The 21,675-nt window shown below is 60.5% G+C and overlaps 1 protein-coding gene across 3 annotated transcripts in view; it reads left to right on the top strand.

Moving 5' to 3' along the window:
• SLX9 (SLX9 ribosome biogenesis factor) overlaps positions 1-21,066 on the top strand; it is a 28,298-nt gene extending 7,232 nt beyond the window's left edge. Inside the window, exons 3-7 of one of the 3 annotated variants that reach the window (XM_082839541.1) lie at positions 7,395-7,463; positions 14,469-14,604; positions 16,962-17,007; positions 19,403-19,468; positions 20,497-20,611. In XM_082839541.1, coding sequence (XP_082695667.1) covers positions 7,395-7,463; positions 14,469-14,604; positions 16,962-17,007; positions 19,403-19,468; positions 20,497-20,499 — 320 coding nt within the window. In that variant the 3' untranslated portion in view covers positions 20,500-20,611. Of the gene's footprint in view, positions 1-7,394; positions 7,464-14,468; positions 14,605-16,961; positions 17,008-19,399; positions 19,469-20,496 lie in introns of all 3 variants that reach the window. The other 2 variants (XM_082839540.1, XM_082839539.1) reach the window with 2 other exon arrangements.
• The last annotated feature ends 609 nt before the right edge of the window (positions 21,067-21,675 follow it).

Raw genomic sequence — 21,675 nt, 5'->3', positions numbered from 1 at the left:
CGGCCTTGCGGCTGGCAGAGTCCCCGGGGACTGGAGGAAGTGGGTGGGCCATGGTGGTTGTGGGGCGTGTGCTCCGGAGCCGCAGCTGGGGGCTTGGGCGGGGCACTTGGCTCTCTGGCCCCTGGCCGCTCACCTGTAACGGGGTGATACTGGTCCTTGCGTCCTCAGTGCCGCCTGCTTTGGGGTTCAGATGAGTCAGTAAACGTGGAAAGTGGGGAACGGCACCTGGGCCTGGCTTCCATAAGTGCCCGGTGATGCTGGAGGAGTAATCGGCCACGTGTCCCGTTGAGCGAGGCCCTCTGCTGGCTGAGGTGCCCTGGTTCCCGGTGGCAGGTGTCTTTCACCATACCCACGCCGCCCTCTCCAGCTGCTCTTGCGTTTTGGGGTTCCTCAGACCTGCCTCCTGATTGGCCAGTGCCCTGGATCTCTTGGGCTATGGACCTTGTGACTCCCCCGGGTTTGAGCTGGGACCGGTGGCCCGGGGCAGAGGCAGGTCATGTGGAAAGTGGCATCCGGTGACTCGGCTCTGCTCAGTGACCTGCTGGGCCGTGACGGCGAGGGCGCTGTCTGCCTGGATGAGCACGTCCTTGCCCTGGGCTGAGACGCAAATAGCACTGCTCCCCGCGTCCCTGGCCACTGTGCCTGTGTGGTCCATGTGGTCCCAGAGGAGCCTGGTTGTGGGTCTCCCCCGCTCCCCGCCCCGGGGTGGACGCATGTCTGCTGGACTCCCCTCCCAGTGCAGACCGGCGCTCACACCCTGCCCTGCAGCCTGGACGCAGTGGGGCCTGGTTGACCCCGGGGCGGGGGGGCGGGAGGGTGGGGCTTGCTGGTGGCATCTCTTTAGCTTCCTCCGGGAGCCTTTGGGACCAGGTCTGCCCCCCAGTTTTCCTTCTGATTCCAGGCAGGGGCTCTGAGTTTCCTGTGGGGGGACCACTGGGCTCTGCAGTGATGGGCCTCCCCGCCCCCCACCAGCAGCAGAACTCAGCTTCGCCCTGAGCCTTGGGCCCGCGGCCCACAGATCTGCACCTGCAAGGGAGCAGCCTCAGCTCCTCTGCATCCGGACTGGAGGGCAGGTGGAGGGCGGGCGGCCCCCCCCGCCCCCCCCGGGCTCCCGCATCCTGCCCCGCACAGAGCACCGCCCTCCAGTTCTGTGTTCTCTGTGCTGTGGTGCTGCGGGAAACAAGCCCACTCCGTGCTCAGGTAAAGCACCTGCGCTGTTGCCAGTCGTTCGCCTGTACCCTGGCCTGGGCAGTCCTGGCCCCTGGACTCAAACGGGGACGTGAGTGGGTGGAGGACGGACTTGGTTAGGGACACAGGAGCAGAAGGACAGGAGGGAGGACATGGCAGTGGCAGCGCGTCTGCGGGGGCTCTGGGTGGAAGAGGTTGGGGAGGAGACCGTGGTGAGTGGACAAGCAGGCCTCGAGGCCCCAGTGGAGGGACTTGGCCTTGGGGTCACCCGCCTTCATGTCCTGTGGGCTGCGCTGCTGAGACGCCCCCTTCCCCCACCCAGGCAGAGAGCTCTGCCCTGACCTTCCCTTTCCCTGCGGCCTGAGCTTTCCCCCGTTGGCCAACCGCTGCGGTTTCCTCCAGAATTCGGTTTCCTCCGACGCAGGTGCTCAGCAGAGGGCAGCAGAGCTGCGTCCCTGCGTCTCCAGGCTGAGCCCAAACCTGGAGCGGGTCCTGCCTGGAGGAGGAGAGGAGGCTTGGGAGGGCCGACCTTGGGGTGCAGGCGGACCGAGCGCTTCCCAGAGGCTGTCTTTAGGGACTTCTGATGCAGCTCCCCATTGAGGGACTTGCCCCGCCTTTCAAGTCAGGTCTGTGACGCCAGGGCTGTGACCCCAGGGCTGTGACGCCAGGGCTATGGTGCCAGGGCTGTGATGCCAGGGCTGTGACAGAATAATCCACTTCGAGCTTTACTAAGCTTTACTCATGTCCATCCGGCCCGAGTGTAACAGGAACAGGAAGGTCAAGGCCTGGAGGGAGCTGCTGCTCCGTGGAGACCCACTTTGGCCACGGGTGGTTCACTCTCCCCTTGGCCTCCCTGGCCTCTTGAGGCCACTGAGGGGAGTCCTGGAGGTCTCCGGTGGGCAGCGGCATTTGCGGGTCTGGGGGCTGGAGGATGCCTTCCTGGTCTTGGCCGTGGTGCGTGGTACTCGCTGTACTCTGTGGCCGCAGGCTCTGAGCACCCCGCGTGCTGCCCGGGCGCTTGCTTCCTGACCGTGGGGGGAGGCCCTGGGAGGGGTGCCCACTGTCTCCAGGGCCACCTTGACTAGCGGGGCCTGAGCTCTGTGTGCTCGACCAGAGGATGGAAGGCATGGGCCCCTGCTCTGGGCCTGCTGGCAGCTGGGGGACAGGAAGGGCCCCACTGCTGGGCTCTTCTCACCTTGCTCTGTCTGCGTTGAGCCCGTTCTTTTGGACAGACGGAAGCAGGGAAGGGCACAGAGGAGCCTGCCTGCTGGGTTTGGAGAGCGAAGGGTTGGGGCCCTCGGGCCGCTCCTCCTGCTTGCAGGACCGGGTGTTTCCCAGCGCCTTCTTCCCAGCTCTGGACGGGCTCTCGGCTGGTGGGAAGTGCAGGGGATTTGGCCGCAGCGTGGCCTTGTGAGGAGGCGTGTGTGGATGGGCCCAAGGTGCCGAGGAGCTGGGTGCACAGGGACCCCAGTGTCCCGCAGCGTGCCCTGCACCCCAGTTCTTGTGCTGTTTTGTTGCAGGGCCCAGCAGGAAGGGCAGGTCAGAGTCGTGGGGGTGGAGGTGGACGGTCACTCGGCTTATGGCGCACAGCACAGGACACAGGTAGTCAGAGAGGAGAGGTGCCGGACCACTGCCAGAGTCTTCGGGCAGGAGGCGGCATCTTAGCCGGCAGCAGGTCCCCGCGGCTGAGCAGGGGGGCCTCGGGCAGCGCCTCTGGAACAGCTCTCGGTAGCGTGGAGTCGGTTCCAGTTGCTGGGCTCAGGGGTCTCTTCAAGGAACAGCGTTTGTCCCAGGAAGGGGGTCTAGCTTTATCAGTTGTTTCTTCCGTTTCAGTGACGTATGTGCCCCGTCAAACTTCTCATCTAAGGTAATGCTCTCAGTTCATCACTAAGACACTCGCGGTCCTGCAGCGGACGTTTCAGAACTGCTGACACGGAGGTTCACATTGGCCACTGTGGCTCCATTTTGAACCATCTAACGTGTCTTCACAGCTCACATGTGTGTCACACGGGATGAGTAGGAATTATAACACAAAAGAAATCACATCATAGCACTCGCCCTCCGCCCGCTGCCCCACTTCCCATGCTGGGCTGAACAGTGAGAACCCCCATGCCCGTCCCACCAGTGCCAGTGCAGGGGTGGCTGAATTCTTTTTTTTGGGGGGGGGGTACGTGGGCCCCTCACCGCCGCGGCCCCTCCCGCTGTGGAGCACAGGACCCGGACGCGCAGGCCCAGCGGCCATGGCCCACGGGGGCAGCCGCTCCGCGGCATGTGGGATCTTCCCAGACCGGGGCACGAACCTGCGTGCCCTGCATCGGCAGGCGGACTCCCAACCACTGCGCCACCAGGAAGTCTGGGGTGGCTGAATTCTTGCGTCGGGGGAGGCCAGGTGGCCTTAGGAGGTGTCTTTGTGGGCAAAAGCGAAGTCCACGTAGTGTGGTGAACGTTTGCTAAGTGCCCATGCCCGCCGGGATACTGGGCTCAGGGTGGGCGATGGGAGTGGCCCAGCAGCCCCCTGTGTCCCTGCCAGTGGCTGGAGCGTCCCTGCGGACGCGGGGCCTCCCTGCCCAGCTCCAGGGCCTCTCTCGGCACTTCCCTCTCGGAGCCTCAGCCTGGGCCTCTGCTCCCGGTGTTACCATCCCCCCTCTGTGGCACCCCAGTGGCCTGGCTGTAGAGTGGGGTGTGGTCCTCCTCCCACTGACAGGTGGGACCTTGGGCCCTCAGTCCCGCAGAGTAGCTGCCTGGCCCACCCTGCTCGTCCCCCTTCATTCTTCTGAGGGCAGACACGAGTGAACACTGGCCCGCCTGAGTCTACCCTGGGCACTGGCCAGCGACAGCATGACAGGTGGGGCCTGTACCCTGCCGTGGCTCACACTGACCCTCGGAGCTGTGACACGGTAAGTGTGTTGTGTACCCCTGCCCCAGCTGTGCTGTGCTGCTGGCGTTCGGGTCATGGGTGCAGGAGGCCTCAGGTGGGCCAGGATCCAGACCCTGGGAGCGCTTGCGTGCGGCGCTGGCAGGGCGGGCGCTCTACTGCCCTGTGCTCCGCGGTGGCTCTGGGCTCCTGTGTGAGCTCCTGGCTCCACGGCAGCTGAGCCAGTGCCTGGGTGGATGCCGAGTCGTCCACACTGAATGGCCACGGGGCCCCTCCTTGCAGCGCAGCGCGCCACTGGCGGAAACTTGGAAGTTAGGGACCAGCCTCCTGCTAACATTACTTCTGTAAAATACAACATTTCATAGTTGAAAAAGCAGGATGTGCACGTTGTAGAAGAGAGAGAAGCGACATTACAAGTGAAAGTTCTTCCGGTGTCCGCACGTGGACTGTGTGTCTGTGACCCATCCCGGTGCGCAGGTGCTCCCTGACCTGGGGGCGCTGATGCCGCCCGGGAAGGGGCCGCAGGCTGCTCCTTGTCTAGACAGGCCCCCTCACGTGGGCAGCTCAGCGAAGCTGGGGCCCCGCTGGGGGGACGTTGGCCCGCTGTTAGCCCTGGTTGTCTCCCACGAGGTGCACGGAGTGCCTCTGTCCTGTGCTCCACACACTGGCCAGGAGGCCCTCCTGGCCACTAGGAGGGACAGAGGCCCCCCCGAGCCGCCTGCGTGGGGGTGGCGATTTCTGGAGCTGTGTTCTCAGGTCGGTGAGGCCAGGCCTGGTCACCGGCAGGTGCTCCTCCCCTGTCACCAGGTGGGGTGGCCTGAGCACCTGCTCTGTCCTCTCCTCTCCTGCCATTCCAGAACCTTCCTCTGAGGGGGGACACTGGTCTTTGGCCTGTCCCGGGCTGAGTCCGAGGGGGCTTGGTGCTGGGATGGAGAGAAGTGATACGCAGGCTTCAGGAGGGAGCGGACGGGACAGGCTCGACGTGGTGCCGCTTCCTCCTTGGTGCTGGCCAGCGTCCCCCTGAGTGTCCCCCGTCCAGCCTGGATGGCCCGTTCTCACGGGGTGTGTCTGTAATCGAGCGGGACCCACTGGGGCCTTGGGGGGGTGGGCAGACCCCTCTCGCACATCCTCTGCCGTAGCTCCTTTCTGAAGTGCCCAGGTAATAGTACCTTGAGCATATTTCCTGAGTTTTTCAGGTACTAAAAACCACCAAGTGGAAGAAATTAACTACTTGATGACCCTGAGCACGTAGCCCCCAGACCTCCTGGTGCCACATGTTAACCAGCCTGTTACCTCACCATCAACCAGTCAGAGAGCTGTGCACGAGCTGATCACATGCCCTGCCACCCGCCTCTGCCACGGGGCCTTAACGAATGCTTCGCTGAAGCCTTTCGGGCAGTTCGGGGTCTTCTGAGCGCAGACCACCCGTCTCCTTGCTCGGCCCAGCAGAACACTTCTCTGCTCCAAGCTCTGACGCTGCAGCTGTTTGGCCTCGCTGTGTGTCGGGCGCTTGCACTTGGTGCATGGCAGCATGTCCGCAGGTGGGACCCTTCCACAGGGCTGGCTCAGACACCTGGGCACTTAATGTGCCTGCTGTCCCAGAGTCCGGAGGGTGGGCGCTGGCCCATCTAGGGTTGGCTTGAAGTGCCAGGGTCGGGTGGGTGCGGTCAGGACACTCGAGGGCTCTTCACAGGGCCCTCTCTCCTGTGAGTCTGAAAACTTCCATTAAAGCCACTGTGGAGCCAGGCCCTCCTCCTTTGGCTGGACATCCGTGTCCTTCTGCAGCCCTGGAGATGTCCAGAGACAGGATAGAGCACCGCCCCGGGCAGCTGTGCTGCCCTCACGCAGCCCTGACCGCAGCCCTGGGGACGTGGTGGCCCTGCCCAGCTACCGCCGCCTTCTTAAGGCTGGTCCGCCTGGCGCCTCACTGTCCCATTGAAGGGCTTTGCCAGCCTTGGGGGTTGGGCTCGTTGGGCGTTTGGAGCCTCCAGATGCCCTTGGGGTCCCTGGTGGGATGCTGAGGTGAGCAGACCTGAGGTGCCCTGGCCCCGCAGTGCCCGTTCCCGCTTGTTCCCTCCCGTGCCCCTGGGGGCAGCGTCTGTTGGCCGCCCTGGGCCGGAGGCTCCCCGGTACTCGGGCTTGCAGCCTCCGCGAGACTGAAGCTTCCCCAGTCCCCTGGGCCTCACAGGGTCAGCGTGCCGGGTCCCATTTCCTGGGCTGCTGGGCAGGGGTCCTGGGTGGCGCGGGGAGGGTCCCGACCTGCGTGCCAGCCTGCCGCTCGTTCAGATGCCGCATGCGCTTACGGTTCTGTCAGTCTCTGCGGGTCGTAGGCTCTTTTTTCTTTTGAAATTATTTCAGAATCAGGAGCAAGGCAGAGAGGACTTCTCCCTGGATCTCTGAGGGCGTGTGCGAGGCTCCCGTGTGAGGCGCCTCTGCTGCCTCCTGCCGCTGCTGCCCTTGCTAAGGCTCCTGCCCCAGACATGCTGCCCTCACCCCACTGGCGGTTGGGCCCCGCGCCAGCCCGGGGACATCCCCTCCCTCACCCACAGTCCCACGGCCGCTGACGCCTGCAGGGCGCCTGCCATGCAGCCCCTCCCTCCCGTCACCCTCCTGCACACCCGCCCGCATCCCGCCGACCTGGCACAGGGTGACTGACGGCCCTGCGCCTCCCCTTCCTGCTGGGCTGAGAGGTCGGGGTGAGTGGGGAGGAAAGCAGGCCAGCTCCAGGCACGGCCGCAGCGTGTGGGATCTGACTCTTGGGAAAGGGGTTAGATCCCCGTGGGAGTCACGGGTTACGGGCGTTTACAGGGGATCCTGAACTGACAAGTCCAGCTGACCAGGGGCGCCGCCCTGACGGAGCTCGTCTCTGCGCTGTTTCTCCTTAGACGCCATGGGTGTGTTGTATCAGCTCGGGAATCTGCGGGACAGTCGGGTCCTGTACAGAATGCGCCCCGGGTGGAACGTGGCCTGGGCTTAAGCCGCGTTACCTCTGGGGAAACCAGCTAAGGCTCAGCGAGCGGGGCAGCCTGGAGTCGCTCTGCCTGGTGCCCCGCGGCCCTGCCTGGGGGGCCTGGTGCCCCGCGGCCCTGCCTGGGGCGCCTGGTGTCCCGCGGCCCTGCCTGGGGCGCCTGGTGTCCCGCGGCCCTGCCTGGGGGGCCTGGTGTCCCGCGGCCCTGCCTGGGGGGCCTGGTGTCCCGCGGCCCTGCCTGGGGGGCCTGGTGTCCCGCGGCCGGGGCCAGGCGTGGTGGCCGGGCGCCCTGAATAGCTACACCTGTGTGCACACCTTGGGCTCCTGGCTTTGTCCTGCTCACCCTGTGTTCTCTGTCCGCAGGTGCCGAGGCCAAGGCTGTTTTGCCCAAGAAGGAGAAGCTGAAGCTGAGGCGCGAGAGGTGGCTGCAGAGTAAGCTCCCCCGTCCCTGGCGGGGTCCTGTCCCTGGCGGGGCCTTATCCCTGGCGGGGCCCTGTCCCTGGCGGGGCCTTATCCCTGGTCGGCCTTATCCCTGGTGGGGCCTTGTCCCTGGTGGGGCCCTGTCCCTGGTGGGGCCTTGTCCCGGGCTGGCTCGGAGCCCGCTTTGGGTGGTCTGGGGCCCTGGAGGAGGGGGCCTGCGATGTGACAAGTAGGCGGCCCCGTGGGGGGAGGGGCTGGCCCTGTCACCTGTACAAGTGTCCATAAGGTCTTGCCTCAACCCCGACCTCCCCCACCGGGAACGTCGCAGGAAGCTGCTTCTCCCGTGGAAAGCATTGCAAAGGGAGTGCGTGCGGGTCGGGTGTTTTATGATACCTACGAAATTTCCCACTTTCTGGTTCTGCGTGTGTCCCTCCAGGCCCTCTTCCGGGCGTGTGACAGTACAGGGTCCCCAGCAGAGGCGGCTCTTCACCCACCTGGTGGGGTCGGGGACCCCGGGCCTCCGCTCTGCGGGGGTTGGTGGCTCCCTCCTTTCCGAGCACCTGTCTGTGGGGTGGATTTCTTCTTATTAATTTTGCTTGGAAAAGATACTTATATTTCTTGATGCTGAATATCTGCTGAGTTTTTCTGAAGATTTTCTTGTGAAGATTGTTTTGAAATTTTTTTCTTACAGTTGTCTTTTTAGTGTTTTGTTGGCTTTTAAAATTAATTTGAAATGGCTTTTTCTTTATGTTCTCACACAGAACATGATTTGCATTATTTTTTAAATTTATTTATTTATTTATTTTGCGGTACGCGGGCCTCTCACTGTTGTGGCCTCTCCCGTTGCGGAGCACAGGCTCTGGACACGCAGGCTCAGTGGCCATGGCTCACGGGCCCAGCCGCTCCGCGGCATGTGGGATCTTCCCGGACCGGGGCACGAACCCGTGTCCCCTGCATCGGCAGGCGGGCTCTCAACCACTGCGCCACCAGGGAAGCCCTCTGCATTATTTTTTCCTTGATGGTTTTAAAGAAACTGTATGCTTTTAATTTTTTAGAGAAATTTATCAGTTTCTTCCACAATTGTTGATTTTAAGTTTTCTTTCACATTTTGGATGTTTCTTAAGGAAATGATTCATTCATCCATCTTCTTTTTCACAGTCCCTAGCATGGAGTTGTGCAAAATATTCTTTGTAAAATGGATTTGGAAAAGTTAATAGGCCGGGAGCACTGGGGCCCTGAACGTTCCTGGGCTACAATTTTTTTTTTTCGCGGTACGCAGGCCTCTCACTGTTGTGGCCTCTCCTGTTGTGGAGCACAGGCTCCGGACGCGCAGGCTCAGCGGCCATGGCTCACAGGCCCAGCTGCTCCGCGGCATGTGGGATCTTCCCGGACCAGGGCATGAACCCATGTCCCCCGTATCGGCAGGTGGACTCTCAACCACTGCGCCACCAGGGAAGCCCATGGGCTACAATTTTTTGAAGAAGTTTAAGTTTTCTTCCATGATGGTTGGTCTTTTTCTAACTACTTAAGTTAATCTTGGTCACTCATTTTCCTATAAAAACATCTAATCTAATCAGATTTCAACATTTATTAGCAGAGTTGTTGGCTTCTCATTATTTAATATCCTGTTTATCATTCTTTATTTGTATCCCCTTCTCTAATTTCTGGTTAATTTTGTCTCTTCCATGCCAAGAGTTCTTGTATTTAGTTGTCACTTCTACTCTTCTGTTTTCCAAATTGTTAGTTTCTATTGTTTTAGTACCCCATTCTTGGTTTCTTTAGGTTTGTTTTAGTGGCGTATTTATTTTTGTATGTTTTGTTTAGGAATGGAAGGCTGTGTGTCAGCCTTTGAATATAGCTTTAGCTACATCTCCGAAGTTGATTTTACTTAGCATTTCATTACGAAAAGTTTCGTACGGAAAAGTAGGAAGAATTTTACAGTGGGCGTCCTTATGCCCACCATCCACGTTTTACAGTGAGCCCCTCACTTCTTTATCACATGTCTGTTCATCTGTCTATCCAAACACCAACCCATGTTTTAGCTACGTGTTCCAAAGTCAATTACAGACTTCAGCACGCTTTCTCCCAAATAATTCCACTGGAGTTCAATATTTGCTTATGGTTCTTTTTAGTTTTTATTTTGAGGTAAAGTTTACATGCAGTGAAATGCAAATCTTAAGTGTGCTGTTCAGTGATTTATGACAAATGCCTACACCTGTACAACCAGAATCCCTTTCAAGGTGCAGACCATCACCATCACCCAGAGATGCCCCGCGCCCCTCCCCAGTCCCGACTGCCCCCGAGGTAGCCGCCATCTGGTCTTTTTCAGGTCAGAGTTTAGGTTTTACTGCTCTGGACATCGTACAAAAGGAGTCATGTAGGATGTGCTCTTTCTGTGTCTGGGTTCTTCTGCTCAGCTTGGCATTGGGCTCGTCCGTGCTTCGTGTAGCCGTAGTCTGCACCCTTCTGTTGCTGAGAAGTGTTTCTTTATGTGGACGTACCGTTTGGTGTCCACTTTCCTATGGATGGACACCTGGTCTGTTTTCTCTTTTTAGCTGCTGTGAATAAGGCTGCTATGCACATTCTCTACAAGTCTTTTTGTGGACATATGTTTTCATTTCTCTTGGGTAAATACTTGGAATGGAATGCTGGGGCATAGGGCAGGTGTGTGTTTAGTTTTATAAGCAACCGCCAGACGTCTCTCTGCTGTGGCTGTGCGTTTACGCCCCCAGCAACGTGGGAGAGTTGTGGCTCCTCCGCGGCTGTGCCGGCGCGTCTGTCCCTGCAGTCCTGGCTGCTGAGCGTGAGGTGCCCGTTGGCATGGTGGATGGGCATTTTCACGTGCTGCTGCCCATTGGGGCGCCCTCTGAGGCCCAGGGTCTGTTTCATGAGGCTCTTGCTGGGCTCTTTATTGGTGAGCTCAAGGAGTTCCTCCGTCCTGGAGACCAGTCTTGTCAGGTGTGTTTTGCAAATAATTTTCTCCCAGACTGGGACTTGCCTATTTAATTTCTTAACAGTTTTTTTTTTTAATGAACAGAAGTTTAATTTTGAGGAGGCTGATTTGTCTTTTTTCCTTACGGGGCTAGTGTGCGTCTTGTTTAAGAAAATGGCCCAGTCCCAAGTCAGGCGGATAAATCCTACTCTTCTAAAAACTTTGCGGTTTTGGCTTTTTCGTTTAGGTTTGTAATCCATCTTGAATTAATGTTTGTCTGTGGTGTGAAGTCCTGGTTCAGGTTCTTCTTTTTTTTTTTTTTTTTTCCCAGTTCCAGCACAATTTGTTGTAAAGACTTTTCTTTCCTCATCAGTTTTGTGTCTTTGTGAAAAGTCAGATAGCCTCTCAGTACCAGGCTGTCTCAATTGTGCAGCTGTGAAGCAGGTCTTGGCGTCAGATAAGGGAAGTCCCAGGTCCTCTGTTTCAAGACTGCTTTGGGTGGTCCAGGTTCATAGCCTTTCCATATGAATTTTATCACAGGCTTGTCAATGTCTTGAACGTCACCACCACCAACACAACCTATGATAGCAATGACAGGGATTGCTCTGAGTCTATAGGTCAGTTCAGGAGAATGGCCATTTTAACAGTATTGGGTCTTCATCCATGAGCGTGGTGTCTCCCCTTTTATTTACGTTCTCCTTAGTTTCTGTCATCAGTGTTCGTGGTTCTCAGGGCAGAGGTCTTAGGTTTGTGGGGTTTGGATAAGCTCATTGCTGTTTGACAGTTTTTGAAGCTGTTATAAATGAAATTCACAAAAGCTTCATTTTCCGGTTTTCTACTATTTATTATATTATTAATTAATTACTTACGAATGATTATTAATCTTGTATCCTCTGGCCTTGCTAAAATTGTGTTAGTTCTGGTAGTTATCCTGGAGATTCCTTAGAATTTTCTGCATAAATGATCATGCTACTAAAATAGAGACAGTTTTACAACTTTCTTTTCAAACTCTGTTTTATGTCGTCTTCTCATCGTACTGCAGTGGCCGGAACCTTTGCAGTGTTGCTAGAAGGGGTGAGAATTGGTCCCAGTCTCCACGGGCTGAGGACTGGGCCATGGTCAGTGTCCTGTGAGCCAGCGTTGCTCAGGGTCAGTAACCCCAGGCCGTGACGGTGCATAAGGCTAGTGGTCCTCATGCAAGCTCTGTTTCGGGCCCTGTTTATAAGGAACTTCCCTTCGGTTTCTTACAGGTTAGCAGATGTGGGCCAGGAAGCAAGGAGAAAATGACCAGGATGGCTGGGCCTTCAGGGATCTGGCCTGCCCTCCTGGGCAGCACGTAGAAACACAGGTTTCAGCCCATAAAAATTTCCCACACGTGTTCAGCATCCCACACGCCAGTGAAATTGTCTCATTTGTAGTATTCAGTTCTTGCATAGGTAATTTTTAGGAGTAGCGGGAGGGAGGGACCGCCCTCCACTTTACCCAGGATGGCTGGTCGCAAAGCCTGCTCTTCAAGTTCCCACCTCCCTGACGCCTCCTTGTCGGAATTTCCCTCGTTTCATAATTTGCTCTAATATCCAGTAGGCCAGCTCTCTTGTTTCTTGTTCTTTTTCAAAAATGTTTTGGCTATTCTTACACATTTAGTGTTTTTAAAAAATAAGGTTTGGGATTAGATCCCAGGTTCAGTTACAGGCCCTGTTGGAGTTGGAGCTGCGTCAGACCTGAGGCCGGTGTGGGAGCTGCGCTCGCGCCCTCCCTGGGCTCGGAGCCGCCCGGCCAGGTTGGCGGGGGTGTCCGCCATCCCTTCTGTGGCCTGCTTCATCAGAGAGTCTGCCTGATGTACACAAGATGTGGAATTTCTGGTAGATGATCTCTCTCAAATTAAGGAAGTTCCTTCTGTTCTTGGTTTCACTGTAACCTTTACCCTGAGTGGACAGTGAATTCTGTCAGACTCTTCGGGCGCTTCTGTGGTGACTGTAGTCTCTCCCTTTGAAGCAGCAACTGCAGCGGCCACCCGGCACGTGTCCCTGTGCTGTGCTGTCCTTGCGCGTGCTTCGGATGCGTCCTAGGTGGACCCCGCGCGCTTTGAACCTAAAAGACTCTGGCTCTGACTTGCTGGCGTTTGCCTCCGTCCTCCTGTGAGCTGGGCCTGCTTTGCCTGGTCCCCCAGCTTGGGCGCCGGGCCGGCACCCTGTCCCTTCCCCTGCCTGAACCCCCCCGACTCCCCGCTACTGCCTCGGCCCTCCTGGGAGCCAGGGCTCTGGGAAGAGTCACCCGGCTTGATGAGGTACTGAGTAGATGGTTTATCCTGTCAGCATGGAGAGTACTGAATTGTCACCCTATACATCCTAACATCCCTGGCATGGAGGGGTGGCCCGGGGCCCAGGGCAGGAGGACCCGGGAGGACGGGCGGTCTTCGTCCCCAGAGCTCAGCTCTTTGGGGTGAGTTGAGGGTCCCCTGGACTCTCCCAGTCTGGGTGCAACTGGGGGGTGTGTGTCCCTGACTTGGCTTGTCCGGGTGCCTTTCCGAGCTTCTCTGGGCGGCGCGGGCCTTCGAGGGTGGACTCCGAGCTTGGGGACGAGCTGCTCCTGCCAGGCCTCCCACGCACCTTGTTTCCAGAAAGTGTTCTCTTTTGGAAATGCCTGTTAAGGGTCGCTACACATCCCTCACTTCTCATACACCTCCTGGGGCTTGGGTGGACCGGGGCCAAGCCGAGTGCACGCGTGTTCTTTGTACTAATAATCGGTGGGCTGTCCTGAGTCTGTCCTCACTCGTGGGGCCCCCGTCCAGGTCCCCGTCCTCCTGGCCTGCCCCGTGCCTGGTGTCATCACCGCCCTTCTGGGTGCCGTGCCCGCCGCCATCGCCTCCTGCACCTGCCCTGAGGGGTGGCCAGGCGGCCACAACGCCTGAAGGACCGGCTGCAGACTCGCAGCCCCTCGGGAGGGAGACGCCCCGCGCCGGGCCACCTGGGCCGTGGCTGGCGCTTCTCTGCTGGCGTCTCCAGGCCTCTGTCGGCTGGGCTGTGCGTCTGTCGGCTGCTTGTCAGGAAGGTGCTCTCAGTTCCCTTTTTAGATGTGATTCAGAGTCTGCAGCCTGGCTATTTATAGCCCGATAAACCTCGTGCAGTTGGGAGGCAGGAGAGCCTCTCAGGCTCCAGTCTGATTGTCCCAAATCTATCACATCAGAGCCTCGTTTCCAAGCTTTTTAGTAGCAGAGCCTTTTTTTTTTTTTTTTTAAGGAATCTAACGCAGAACAATCAGCAAATCAGTTGTCGCAGATTCAGGCAGTTTCCCTGGAGCAAGGTCTGCACACAAGCTAGTGAGCTGGTGTTTGCCACGAGCCACACTGGGGAAATCATGCCTTTGAGTACGTGTTTTATTAGCAATTTTGAAATACATACATTTTAAAATGAAAGTCAGATCCTGAGGCCACGTCCCCGTCCAGGCCCTGCCGAACCCCTTCTCTGTAGAGGCCGCAGCCCTGCCGGCCGCCACAGCCTCACCCCGGTGGCTCGTCCGTGCCCTGCCCTCTGCTCGGCACCCTGGGCCCCCGGGCCGCGCCGCCCCCTCCCCAGGGTCTGTCCCAGTGCCCATACCCCTCTTCCCAGGCCCCCCCCCACCAGTGCAGGAGCCCCCTCGAGACCCCGCGGTGCATGTTTCCTCTCGCTTTGGACCTGGCCACTCGCACCCTGTTGCCTTGTTGGGGACCCTCCTGCCTGCTGACGTCTCCCGTGGGGACCTCTTTTTCCCTCCTGGGCGTGTCCCTAGGAGGCACAAGGGAAGCAGAGCGGGAGGGGCCGGCTGCTCTGCCTGTGCGGCCCCTCCCTCCGCCCGCCCCGCTCCCGCAGCCGGCGGCCTTCCCAGGGGCCGCTCCCCGCCTGAGCCCGTCTCCTCATCAGCCTGTAATTCAACAGCCACCTCCGGGATTAAGGGCAGCAGACCGCTGGCAGCCAGCCCGCCCCCAGGGTCCGGGCCGAGCTCGGGCTCTGTGGGCTGGGAGTCGGGACCCTCTGTCGCTGAGGGCGGCGGCCGGGCGCTTGTCCTCCTGGGTCCCCTCTCGCTGACGCCTTATCCCCCTTCCTCAGAGATCGAAGCCACAAGGCTGGCGGAGCAGGAGCGCAAGGCGGAGCAGAGGCGCAGGGCCACGGTGGTGGTAGGGGACCTGCAGCCCCTGCGAGACGCCCTGCCCAAGCTGCTGGAGCTGCAGATGGGTGGCCAGCGGTGAGTGTCCTGGCCACGGGGCCGCCGCCTTGTCCAGGGCGGGAGGACGAGCAGGTGGGTGGCTGGGCTGGGCACTGACCCCGGAGAGGCCCGTCTTGACTTGGACACCCTTGTCCCAGGCCCAGCCGTGAGCCAGGGGCCCTGGGGCCTCCTCGGGGGCGGGAGCCCGGTGGCACGTGGGCAGCACTGTTGCTCTCCCGCCGCGTGGCCAGAGCCGCTCAGCCGGGCCGCCGCCGGGCTCCGTGCTCTCCTGCTTGTCTCCGGCAGCCGCGGCTGCTGCCTTTGCTGCCTGCCTCCCAGGACCTGCCGTCCTCTTGGGGCCCTTCCTGCCTCCCTGAGTCCTGTGTGCTTTAGGAGAGCACGTCCCTCTGCTGTGCCCGTTTGCGAGCAAGGGTGAGGCCGCCTGGCCTGGCTGGGAGGCGCCAGCGCAGGTGTGGCCACGACCTCAGCTTTAGGACAAACGGGCAGCAATTGGAGGGCCTTTCTGTTCTGTCACAGTTGCTGGACCGCCGTCGTTTACTGTGTTGTCTCTCATTTTGCCTTTTTGAAATAATTCTTTCTCCTACCGAATTCCCCTCTGAGGAGGAAGGATCCGGGGTTGGCAGGGGACACGCCCAGGGCCCCTTGGCTGCAGAGCCAGATGGTCGGTCCAGGCCGGTTCCAGGATGGAATCGCCCAGAACATCAGGTCCAGACAAGGAGTGGCCAGCAGAGCTGAGATTTGGCGACAGAACCAGAACCCAAAATGCACATTCCATTCCTGGTTCTTGAACAAAAATGTGACCCGGTCAAGCATCCTCTCTCTCCCTGCTTTTAGTTTTCTCATCTGAAAAATGTGCTCGGGGCTCCGCGAGGGGAGAGAGCTGTGTAAACACCGCGGCCAGCAGCCCGAGGAGGGCCGCGTGGGGCTGCGGGGGCCCAGCTGCTCTCCCAGCCCCAGCCTCCGGTCGACCGGGGTCACCGTTCCCCCGTCTAGTGCCTCTTGGCACTGGGGAGCTGTTCGTTTAAGTAAACATTATTTTAGGGCAGTGTTTGAATGTAAATAGAAAAATGACGGAGATAACACGGACAGTTCCAGTGCAACTTGCACGCGGCTTCCTTTCTGTGACGTCTTACATCAGCGTGTGCGTTTGTCACAATTAAGGAACCAACACTGATTTATAAATAATAAGCTTAAAATGATAATTGACTAAAAGCTCACAGTTGATTCACACTTCCTCAGTTTTCCTTGGTGTTCTTCTGCTGTCCCAGGACTGCATCCAGGACCCCACATGGCATGTAGTCATTGTGTCCCCTCAGAGCTCCTCTGGGCTGTGACAGTCTCTCAGACCTTCTTGTCTTTTTTTTTTTAAATAAATAAATAAATTTATTTATTTATTTATTTATGGCCGTGTTGGGTCTTGCTGTGCGGGCTTTCTCTAGTTGCGGTGCGCGGGCTTCTTATTGCGGTGGCTTCTCTTGTTGTGGAGCACGGGCTCTAGGCATATGGGCTTCAGTAGTTGTAGCACGTGGGCTCAGTAGTTGCGGTGCACTGGCTTAGTTGCTCCGCGGCATGTGGGATCTTCCCACAGCAGGGCTCGAACCCATGTCCCCTGCATTGGCAGGCAGATTCTTAACCACTGTGCCACATGGGAAGTCCCAACCTTCTTGTCTTTAATGACCTTGACAGTTTTGAGGACCAGTCAGGCATTTTTCAGGATGTCCCTCAGTGAAGACCACAGAGGGGAAGGGCCTGTCTCATCACGTCCCCTCCGGGGTGCGTGCTGTCACGTAACCTGCACCGTGGACGCTGACCTTGGTCACCTGGCGCAGGTGTGTCTGTCAGGTCTCTCCGCTGTGTAGCTGCTCCCCCCTTCCCCACTGTCCTCTGGAAGGAGGTCGCCATGCACACCCCGCACCCAAGGAGGCGGGACGCTCCCCTCCCCTCCCCGAGGACGGAGTGTCTGCAGAACCACGTGGATTCTCCCGCAGAGCAGATTCCCTCTTCCCCCGTTTCCTTATCACTCACTCATTTACGTCCGTTTGGACCCGTGGGTATTTATTTTATACTTCGGGCCATGATCCAATACGACTTTGTTCTGTTGCTGAACCGGCTCCAGCTCTGGTCCCTGGCAGCTCCTTCGGTTGGCTCCGCTGTCCCCCCGACACACCCATCCGCGGAGGCTGCTGTGTTTTGTTTCCGAGCACTTTCCTCCCTCTCTGGCACGAGGTGCTCCAGGCTCATCCCGGGCATTTCCTGCTCCTGTCCGAGAGTCGGCGTTTCTCCAGGGAGCCCGGCTCCCTTCCGTTGGAAGTGGTGTGAGAAACCAAGGTCTGGGCGCTGGTGTGCCGGCCGCGGCTGCGGTGTGCTGCTTCTAGGCCCTCTCAGCTGACAGCAGGGACATGCGTGCGTGTCCTGACCCAGGTGTGTTCCTGTGAAATTCGGGGAACAGTCTGAGTCCATCCTCACTTCTCATGCCGACCACAAGTCTGGGGTCCCCAAGATCACTCTTAGGTTTGATGATTCTCACAGAGGCCACTATGCTCAGTTACAGTTCATTACGGAGAAGGAGTACAGGTTAAATCAGCGGGGAGGGGGCCGTGGGAGGGCGCGGGAGCGTTCCAGCCTTCCCCCCCTGTGCGGGCAGCACAGGGGTCTTGCCCAGGACGTGCAGGGACCCCACCTGTCGCCACCCCTGGGGGGCATGGGCGAGCAGGCCGGCATGGTTTGCCTGTGGTCCCTTCACTCCATTCCTGTGGCCTTCTGGCCAAGTGACACCTGGCTGGGAGCCCCCAGCCCCATTCACAAGGTTGGGGTCCCCATGTCATCAACCCTCAGTCTTGCAGCTCCTAGAGCAGACCCAGCCCTGGGATGTTTGCTGCACAAAGTGTTTGGCCTCTTCTGTATCTTCACAAGGGCAGGGTTTCCTGGAGCTGAGAGAAGGCGGTGCCCTTCAGGGCAGCTCACGCCAGGGGTGCCTGTTACAAGCAGCAGGTTACACGAATGGCCCAGCTGACAGGTGACTTCAGGACGTGCCCCCAGGCATCCGAGTTGGGTGGAATGTGTTGGGGGCAGCCTTGTGCCTGGGAACCCAGATCCCGAGTGCAAGGCCTCCGTCCCCAGTTGCCATCTGGGACACCCTGACTGAGGCCCTGGGCTGCTCCCAGCCTGTCCCAAACCTGGGTGGCCCTGCAGGGTGGTGGGGGGAGAGCCCGAGGCTCTGAGTGGGCCCAGCGGGTCCAGGTGTTCCCCACAGTCCGGGTGGGCGCTGCCCAGCACTGACGCGGGGCCCCTGAGGCCAGAGCCAGTGAGTGGGCAGTGCCGCTGCCAACGGGCCGCGCTCATCAGGGAAGATTAGACTCCCCAGGACGTCGGTCCTCCGCGGCCCGAAGGTCGTAACGGACGAAGGTGGAGGGCCTCACGCGTGGAGCCTGGACCTGACGTCAGCAGGGCTCACTCGGCCCCTGGGGCCTCCGGGGTTCGTCCGCTGGTGTTGGTTTTAGGCCCCCGTCCCCTTGGGCTGGGTGTGATACATGGGCTCCTTCACGTCAGAGGGGGAGGGGCAGGGAGTGGCCCAAGAGCCTCAAAGCTGGGAGCCACCTGGGCGCACCTGGGCGCTCAGTGCCGGCCGAAGAGAGCCTGTCAGGAACACACTGGCCTGTCCTACAGTTGGGGAAACAGGCTTCGAGGTGGGGCAGCTTCCCTGAGGTTCCTCCCAGGGCAGCCAGGGCTGGGGTCCTCTTCCAGCCCAGGCTCCTCCGTGGACACTTGGGCGGCGGGCAGTGTGCTCCGAGCTGCAGTTGGTCCTGGCAGGAAGGTCTCTACCCCTGTCCACCCAACTAGGCCATGCGGCCAGAGCCAGGCCTGGCCGCCGTAAGTGAGCTGGGGCCCTCCCCGGGGGGACTTCAGAGCGGGCGGGCAGGACCGGGGCCGGCGTCGGGTGTGAAAGCCCTTGCCCGGGCCGCTGGGGTGAGTGCTGGGGGTCAATTCCTTTCAAGCCCGCGGCCTCGGGGAATCCACCCCGCCTGCATCTGTCCACAGTGGAAAATGCCACTGGGGAGGGTCCTGCCTCCCACTGTGAGTGGCCTGACAGGCCCTGGGCGTGCCCTGAGGCTCGGGCGAGGGTCCTGCCCTTCCTTGCCCCCCAACCGTGCCCCCACTGCACTGTGCTTGGCCGCACCTGGACCCTGGGCCCCGAGGGAACTCCTGGGTGTGTGTTCACACCTTGGTGCCCTCGGCAGTGGGAAGCCTTCTTACCTTGTGCTAGACGGGGGTGGAGGCCCATGGCCTCCTGATGCCCCAGCGCGTGGCTGCCTCCTGGGGGTGCTGGCTGGGGGAAGGGAGCCCGGGCCCACCGGTTCGGCAAGGGTGGGGCCTCCCGGGAGCTCTGGGTGGTCGGTGGGGGACTGCTTCCGGGTGGACACCGAGGGTGTCAGCGGTCGGACGAACAGGGCCGCAGTGTCCTGGGACCGAGGCTGACCTGGAGTGGGACGGAGCGCCCCCAGAGCGGCCGGGACCCGGGGAGCGGAGACAAGAAACGCCTTTCATTCATAACTTACGAAGAAACTTGAATACACGATGAGGGCTCCCGGTCTGGAGGCTAAACTTAGGTGTCGACCCAGGATTTCCTGGTTTTCTGGGCCCTCCCGCCCCTGCCGGGTCCCTCCTGCCGCGTGGCGCCGTGAGGCCGCACGTGCCCCCAGGCCCCCAGGGAGGAGAGCCCTGTGTGCACCATGGACCGTGGCCTGAGTCAGGTGCTCTGCTGGAGGTTCCCGGTGGGCGCGTGCTCTCCTGACTGTCTTCTCTGTGTCCCCAGCAGAGTGGCCATCAGGCCCCGGGCAGCCCAGCTGAGCCGGATGAGCGCGGCGCAGAGGTTCCAGCTCCTGTGAGTACGGCCCCGCCTCTGCATGGCCCACCCCCGGGACTGTCAGGCGTCGGGCTGCGTCCCCTAACCCCGGTCCCTCGGGTGCTGGGGACAGCTCAGCTAGGGCCAGCTCTGGGCCCAGCCTGACTCCAGGGGCCCGGAAGCCCCTTCCCCCGGGGCAGTGAGGGGAGCAGCTGCTGGCTATTGGAGGGCCGCTTCGGGCCCCAGATCCTAGGCCTCTTGCGTGTGTGGACATGTGGCCGGGCAGTCAGTCATCCGGTGGAGTCCAGAGTCTCCCCGTTAGCAGCAAGGAAAGCTGGGACCCAGTGTGGTTTGGCCTTGCCCTCGGTCACATACCCGTGGGGGCAGAGCACGGCTGGGCCCTCCACCCCATCTTGCCCGCCCAAGGCCACGGCCGTCCCCACCATGGTGCCACAACGGGCTCGTGTGGGCTTGTGCTGGAGCTGCTGCCCTGCGGTTCTGGCCAGGCCCCCGTGGCCATGCTGGGCTGTGGGCCCGTGCAGCTCCAGACGGGGGCCGGCTGGCTGTAGGGACAGGCACAGAGTGGCAGCCCCGCAGTGGACTCTGCTGTGGAGGGGCGGGCCCACTGCAGCACCCCCATCGCCATGGCCGCCGTGGGGCCCGGAGCCCCTGTGCCCGGTTCCTGCTGGAGGTGCCGCTTACGTGAGGCCTCGTGTGTGCAGGGCGCCTGCCACCTGCTGCCTTTGATAGCCACTCCCGTCACAGTCGGGGATGAGGGGCCTTTGTGACCACGAGGAGGCCCCCGGCAGCCACTCCCGTCCTGCCCAAAGCCCCTGTTGGGCCTCAGACCCCCCTCGGCCCGCCCTCCCCGCCCAGACGCTCCAAGCAGAGCTTCCCAGCGCACAGCCTTCTTCACTCCCCACCCCTCATCCTGGTCCTGGACCACCCTTCACCGGTGTCCCTGCGGGCTGGCCGAGCCGAGGCTGGTCCTGGGGGTGCTGACGGCTCATCGCCAGCCCCCCACTGCGGGCATGGGGTTTGCTGACCTCTGCTCTCCATTCTTTCAGTGAGGAGGAAAGGACGCGGTTTCGGGAGCTGCTGGCCAGCCCGGCCTACAGAGCCAGCCCCCTGCAGGCCATCGGGCGGCAGCTGGCCCAGCAGATGCGGCTGGAGGGCAGTGGGCAGTCCTGACGCAGCGCGGGGCGTGCCTGAGCTCCGGGGACGCCCACGAGGAGGTGCCCAGGGGGCCAACTCTGCCATTGTCGCCCTGCTCCACCAGCCCCTAAGCGACGGGGCTGCTGTCTTCGGCACAGGCGGGTCTACTGAAGTGAGACAGGCAGTTGACGTGGTAGTGTTGTGACTACCCATTTATTTTTGCAATAAAAAAGGTGCTGGAAGAATCCAGGATGTCCGTGGAGCTCGGTGCCGGCCACCCAGGAGGTGGTGCGGCCACTCGGCGGGCATTCTTCACGCTTTTGTCTTGTCTGAGTTTGTCAACAGTGACTGCACGTTGTGTATTATTTTAAGAGAAAAACCTTCTAGCTTCCTGGTGCTCCAGTGGCTCCAGGCTGACCATGGCTGGGCGTGGCTCTGCCCCCTTCTCCAGATGCCCTCGGTCAGGGCCCCCGACCTCTGCCCGGACGCCAGGAGCTTCCCCTCCGCTGTGCTGGGGGGGTGGGGGGAGGGAGGACGGGGGCGCGGTGCCAGACTGGCGCCGCCGTCCACCGCGGCGGACTCGGGCCTCGCCCGGAAAGTGGCCTGAGAAGTTGCGAGCGTGTGGGGACGCCGCCTCCCCGACATCAGGCAGGCGGGCGGGCGGGAGAGACCTCGCCAGCCTGGGAGCCTGCTGGCTGCGGCCTCGGAGCTGGCGGGACTTCCACGTTCACAGCCCTGTCTGTGGTTTTAATCTTTGCAGAATGAACTTGGACTATCTGGTAATAAAATTCAATGACAAATGGTTCCATGGTTTTTGTGTGCATTTTAAATGCACACAGCAGGAGAAGGCTCGCAGGGCTCGTGGGCCTGGGCTGTGGTTCCCGCCCGGCAGGGCCTTGGAGGGGCTCTGGGCCGGGCCCGTGGGAGGGAGTGGGGGGCTGGAGGAGGAGCCCCCTGAGGGGCCGCGGGGGAGGCAGAGTGTCCGGACCAGGGGTGTCATCCGGCGGCCGGAGCAGCAGGTGCCAGGCTCAGGAAGCCAGGGGCTGTGCGGGAGGGTCGAGCACTGCCCTTTGGGGAAGCGGGTGGGGCGG

Source organism: Leucopleurus acutus (genome assembly GCF_964270905.1).
Source record: "Leucopleurus acutus genome assembly, chromosome: 5".
Lineage (NCBI taxonomy): Eukaryota > Metazoa > Chordata > Mammalia > Artiodactyla > Delphinidae > Leucopleurus > Leucopleurus acutus.
Note: the sequence above shows the minus strand (reverse complement) of the source record. Positions and strands in the feature narration are given on the sequence as shown.